Source organism: Lolium rigidum, chromosome 7 (assembly GCF_022539505.1).
Source record: "Lolium rigidum isolate FL_2022 chromosome 7, APGP_CSIRO_Lrig_0.1, whole genome shotgun sequence".
In the NCBI taxonomy this organism is placed as follows: Eukaryota; Viridiplantae; Streptophyta; class Magnoliopsida; order Poales; family Poaceae; genus Lolium; species Lolium rigidum.
Genome location: NC_061514.1, coordinates 26,539,173 through 26,545,522, shown reverse-complemented (window position 1 = coordinate 26,545,522; position 6,350 = coordinate 26,539,173). Strand labels below are relative to the sequence as shown.

The window sequence follows — 6,350 nt, the reverse complement described above, 5'->3', positions numbered from 1 at the left end:
TGCGTTGTTGCAGAGAACGTAGATAGGCTAATATATTGTTAATATATATTTTTTTTGTTGAAAAAATGTAACACAGGAGCAGCTGGTATATTGTTTCATTCATAGCCCAGACTGTTGTGTGGTGATGCAGATAAGGCTACCTGACTAACTAACCGACTGACCGGCCGGGACTGACAGTATCTACCCGTGATGTGCATACACAACCAGTACCGTACAAACGAGAAAATATACGATGGATTGTGACAAGAGCATGAGGAGCAGCAGGTAGGCGGTCGCATTATACGACGTGCTGGTACCAGAACCATTTCAAAAATAAGATCACAGCCAGTCGACAGAGGAAGAGCATCTGCGCTGACTAATTTGGTAGACAGCCGTATTACTCACTCTACCACTACGCTGCACTACACTCTCTAGACCAACTTAATTGCTCACCAGCAAGCAATGGCGTCGGGATCAAGATTAATCAGGAGCACAGCATCTCAGTCACATGGTAGAGAGGGTACGAGCTCACGCACTAATAATGCATAAGTTGAGTTGAGTGGCTACCACACAATGTGTGTGTACTGTCGTAGACAAGATGTCGAGCCCCAGAACAGCGGTATCACGTACTAGTGCTACATTAGCAGCAAGCTTAAGGGCATGCCCAATGCATAGCCCTAGGGGTGTTGCCTCACACCTTTAACTAGGTTCGGGTGGTCCAAAGTAGGTTCGGATGAGGAGGTAGCCTCTTCATCAGGAGGCAACCTCTTCAGCCATAAAGTGGAAAATGAGAGAGAAAGAGAAAAACCAAATCAGCTTTTGAGAGAAAGACATATTAATGGGACCATAACATGGCATGCATATGTCAAAAGTTTTATCCAAGCCTAGTTGGACAGCTGCCTCCATTGCTCATGCCCTAAGCTACCCAAGAGCAGTGGTTGCTTTTCCTCTACCCCGTCGGCCACATACTTATTGCTCTCCTCCTCGCTAGGCTAGGTGGAGACATGCGCATCATCATCATTAAACAGGCAACCAAATCATCGACAGGGTCTGATGATGCCTCACAGTGACAACACCAATCACCGGAGCATGTAATTACAGTCACTCTCTTGCATCACTGGGGTCACTGTCAGGCCAAGCAAATTTGTTAGCATTACCACTAGTTTATACCACCATAGTACTCCAGTAAAACAAGTGAATCACAGCTAAGCTAGCATAGTGCTATCACTTTCACAACAACTGGCATTTTCAAACACCCACTTGTCACATAACTGGACTAGTATTCTTGCAGGGTTTGGCTGCATGTATGGTAGATTTGTTTTGTGCATCTAAAGCAATCATGATTGGAGTATTAGTATATGGTATGGGCTCATGAGAAATCAATAGTGAGTGTGAGTGTGTGGAGCTCAAGAAAGGCGCCAAAATGCAAGCCTGGACTGGTACCAATTGATGCCCCCAACAGTACAAGCCTCATGAATCATGATACGGATCACTGCTGCTGTCCCCCTCTCCTTGCAGCATCAGGAACCAGATGCCATTGCGAAAAGAAATTCCAGGTGCATGGATTTAAAGAAACATTTATACCATTTCATTTGATGATGACTGCTAGGAAAAGCCAGAAGCTTCAGTCCCAAGACTGGAATAACCAACGAAAAAGCCAAATTCATCCTACCCGGCAGGAAAAAAAAACTGAGATGTATATCTACAGAAGAAGCACATGGACGACGGACCGGCGACTCTTTTACCTACAAGAACACTGCGAGCGAAAACTGAGGGGAGAGGGTCCAGGAGAGACAGGCAATGTACTTATTTTTCTTTGCAGACACGATGATGATGATGAGACGCTTCACCGGCCGTCGGCGGAGGTGAAGGACTCCGCGAACCCGGCGGGCCGGGCGGGGATGCTGCCCTTGCTGTCGTCGAGGCGGCTGAGGATGCTGTCCCCGTCCGTCATGCTCGCCTCCGACTCCTGCCACCCCTTCACCATCTGGAGCAGCGGCAGGTGCAGGTCGATGCCCATGTAATCTTCGGCTTCGTTGTTCGACGGCTTCCACTTCTCCACCATCGGGACTAACACCGTCACGGCGTGCCCCATGTCCGGCCGTTGCAAGGGCTCCCGGGACGTGCAGTGCCCGGCTAGATCTGCGATAACCGAGATGCTCTCCAAAATCTCGTCGGTGAGGACCAGGGAAGGGTCGATGGCTGCCCTGAACTTCTCTTCGTCCTTCCTTATCTGGCAGAACCAGGAGGCAAGGTACCGGGTCTCCTCATCGATGCGTCTCTCGTCGATGGCGGTCATTCCGGTTATCAGCTCCATCAGCACTACACCGAAGCTGAAAACGTCTGCTTTTGTCGTGATTTTCCCAGTCACTGCACATCAGGTGCAACAACTTATCAACCACATATTCAGGGATCATAATAATATAACATAACTCAAAAGAAAAGGATAAATACTACTCATAAGTTTTCATCAAATGGCAGTCACAAGGTGGTTCAAACTTCACAATATTGGACAAAGCTACTTGTTCTATTGATACAAGAATCAGTTGATACACTTTGGCAATAAATTGCAAGCTACTGATCACAGGGTTTAGCAATTACTAGTTCACCCCACATTGCAATGCCATTATCAAATCAATGTGCAACAACTTGTCAACCACAAGTTCACGAAGCATGATGACATAAATAACATGAAAAAGGACAAATACTAGTGGATTTTTTTCATCAGATGGTAGCTGTAGTTTGCTGCATCAAAAGTTGGTTCAAACTTCAGAATATTGGACAAAGCTACTTGTTGTATTGATACAAGAATCAGTTGGTACACTTTGGCAATAAATTGCAAGCTAGTGATCACAGGGTTTAGCAATTACTAGTTCACCCCAAATTCCAATGCCATTATCAAATCAATGTGCAACAACTTGTCAACCACACGTTCACGAAGCATGATGACATAAATAACATGAAAAGGACAAATACTAGTGGGTTTTTTTACATCAAATGGTAGCTGTAATTTGCTGCATGTTCTATTGATACGAGCTAGTGGTCACAGGGTTTTCAACTAGAAGCACTAGTTCAGCACAAATTTCTAATTTCATTATCGAATCAAATCAATTCGAGGTTATTTATGCAGCAAGGTAGGCTTTCAACTACTAATTCAGGCAAAGTGTATACTCAATAAATCAGGGCGACAATTCAAAATGTACATTCTCCGCTAGTTATCTGATAATGGCAATTCATGCTTGACAGTCAGAACCAGAAGGAGTCAAATTAAACAGGTTGAAGGAAAAGCAGCCATACCAGCATATTCAGGCGCCAAGTAACCAAAAGTTCCGGCGAGTCTGGTCGCCACAGAGAAGTTCCCGTCCGGCGCAGATTTAAGCAGCCCAAAGTCCGACACCTTTGCTCGGAAATCATCGCCGAGGAGAATGTTGGCCGGCTTGAGATCCCTGTGGATGTAGCACTGCTGCGCGAGGGTGTGAAGGTACTCCATCCCGCGGGCGACGTCGAGCGCGATGTTGAGCCTCTTCTTCCAGGACAGGGGCTCCAGGTCATGCACCTTCCACTGGAAGAGATGCTTGCTGAGCGCTCCGTTGGACATGTGCTCGTAGACGAGCAGCCTCTCGTTGCCTTCGATGGCGTAGCCGAGTATGGACACGAGGTTGCGGTGCCGGACCTTGGTGAGGATGGCGATCTCCGCCTGGAACTCGTCGAGGGCCTTGTTGCTGATGACGGAGGACTCCATCCTCTTGACGGCGATCATGGTGCCGTCGTGCAGCACCCCCTTGTAGACGACGCCGAAGCCGCCGCGGCCGAGCACGTTGTCCTGCGCGAAGTTGTTGGTGGCGCTGCGGAGGACCTGCACGGCGATGACGAAGTTGCGCGCCTCGATCATGTGGATGTCGCTGTCGCGGCTGCTGGTCCCGCTGGAGGTGCCGCCGAAGCTGTCGCTGCTGGCCATGGCGACCTTGACGAGGTTGTCCGGGCCGGAGCCGTCGCGGGGGTGGACGACCACGGAGGACGCCTGCGGCTGGACGGACCCGTTGTTGTTCTTCTTGCGGAAGAGCAGCACGGCGCCCATCGAGACGAGTGCCAGCACGGTGATCGCCACCGGGATGGTGACTGCCAGCACCAGGGCTGATCTCTTGTTGGTGTTGGTGTTGGTGTTGGTGTTGTTGTCAGCTGGTGTGCTGGGAGGCGTTGGCGTCCGATGGGCAGGCGAGCCTGGCGCGGGCCCGTTGAAGCTGGGATTGCCGTCGACATTGACATCGACGTCGTGGGTGAAGGCCGGGAGCGGGCCTGTGAGGTCGTTGGCGGAGAGATCGAGCTTCCTGAGGGACTTGAGGCTCGCGAGGGTGTCCGGGACGCGGCCGGTGAGGTTGTTGGCGTTGAGCCTGACGTCTGAGAGCGCGGAGAGGTTGCCGAGGCTGGCGCTGACGGTGCCGTTGAGGCCGTACCCGGGGAGGTTGAGCAGGGTGACCTTGCCCTGGTAGCAGGAGACGCCGAGCCAGTCCCTGCAGGGGTCGTTGCCGGCCCAGGACTCGGCGAGCCGCTGCGGGTAGGATACGCCGGCGAGGAAGGAGAGCAGCGCGGTGACCTCGGGCGCGCACGCGGCGCCGCAGAAGCCGTTGTGGGAGAAGGTGACGTTGGCGGGGCGGGCGAGCAGCGCGGGGGCTGGGCCGACGAGGAGGTTGTCGTCGAGCTTGAGGTCGTGGAGGAGCGGGAGGGAGAGGAGGGCGGGCGGCACGAGGCCGACGAGGCGGTTGCCGTTGAGCCAGAGCTGCGTGAGCTGGGTGAGGCTGGCGACGGCGTCGGGGATGGGGCCGGAGAAGTGGTTCCCGTGGAGCCAGGCCTGCTGGAGGCGGGTCATCCCGGCGAGGAAGGCGAGCGGGCCCGAGAGGCGGTCGGCGTCGCCGCGCTGGTTGTTGAGCCAGAGGGTCTGGATGGCGGAGGAGGCGAAGGTGGGCGGGATGGCGCCGGTGAGGTTGTTGTAGGCGAGCATGAGGGACTGGAGCGCGGTCATGGCGCCGAGGGACGGCGGGATGGGGCCGACCAGGCTGCAGTTGTCGAGGCGGAGGACGCGGAGCTGGGGCGCGGAGGTGGGGAGGGTTGCGGGGATGCGCCAGCCGCCCGTGGAGGCGTTGAGGCGCGGGTTGTCGTCGAGGCAGATCTCCTCGAGGTCGGCGAGGTTGGAGAAGAAGTCGGCCGGGATGGAGAGGAAGTCGTTGCCGTTGAGGTAGGCGTGGCGGAGGGAGGCCATGCCGGCGAAGGAGGGGAGGGCGCCGGAGAGGGCGTTGTTCTGGAGGCTGAGGTCCTCGAGGGCCGTGAGGGTGGGGAAGGAGGCCGGGAGGGTGCCGGCGAGGTTGGCGTTCTTGAGGTCGAGGTTGTTGACCCGGCCGGCGCGGTCGCAGGAGACGTGGGGCCAGGCGCACGCGTCGGTGTGTTTGGGCCAGGCGAGGACGTCGGCGGCGTTGGTGAGGGAGCGGCGCAGGTCCTCGAGCACCGCCAGGTCGCCCGGGTCGATTGTGGCGGCGGTGGTGAGGGTGAGGGCGGCGGCGGCGAGGAGGAGGGGGATGAGGAGGAGGAGGAAGGGAGGTGGGACGGCCATGGCTAAGAGAGGAGGGGTTTGGGGCGCATTGGCGGCGGAACCTGGGGCGGTGGCGTCGCCGGAAGGGATTTCCGGTTGGGTTGGGTTTGGGGTGTGGAGGAAGGTGAGGTGAGGTGGCCGCGGTGTGGTGGCGGAGATAAGCGGTGGGATTTCCTACTGGTTTTGCTATGCTATTCTTTTTTGAAACCGTACGCCCGAAGGCATACGAACTTGTATTCATACCGTAGTAAGGAAAATTACAGGGAGATTCGAGTACAAATACAAGTACAAAGAAAGAAGGATACAGGAGGACAGCTGTCTATCAACTTTTGCACGAAAGCCCCTAAAAGAAAAGGAAAAAAGCAATCCAATCCTCCCGGAGCTCCGGCCACTCCCGATCTGCAGCAGCTTCACCGACGACCACCGACGAAATCGCCGCCGGAGGTGGAGAAGACCTGCGAAAACCCCGATGGTTCCAAAGAGGCACCTCGCGTTGTAGCTTTTTGAGCCGTCGTAGCTTGTAGCTCGCCGCGGAGGCGAGATGTTGAAGCCAAGAAACACGCATCGGCGGCCGGAAGAAGACTCCCCATGCCTCGCGAGAACCACACCGGATCTCCCGCCCAAGGTCGAGGAAGAAACACCGGCAAGACCTCCATCCGGCCACCTCCAAAACCGTCCCAAGCACCCTTCGCGAGACCTCCAAAGCACACATACCTCGCCGGCCCCACGCCGTCGATGGAGTGAGCGGCGGCGCGCCGACAAAGAGCCCGAGGATGGAATCCCCACT

The 6,350-nt window shown here is 54.9% G+C and overlaps 1 protein-coding gene across 1 annotated transcript; it reads right to left on the bottom strand.

The window, feature by feature from the left end:
- Positions 1–1,506: 1,506 nt before the first annotated feature.
- Positions 1,507–5,419, bottom strand: LOC124677439 (receptor-like kinase TMK3). The gene is made up of 2 exons (XM_047213425.1): positions 3,277–5,419; positions 1,507–2,349 (listed from the first exon to the last, which is right to left on the bottom strand). The coding sequence occupies exons 1-2, from the start codon at positions 5,234–5,236 to the stop codon at positions 1,826–1,828; spliced, it is 2,484 nt and encodes an 827-aa protein (XP_047069381.1). The 5' UTR covers positions 5,237–5,419; the 3' UTR covers positions 1,507–1,825.
- Between the last annotated feature and the right edge of the window lie 931 nt (positions 5,420–6,350).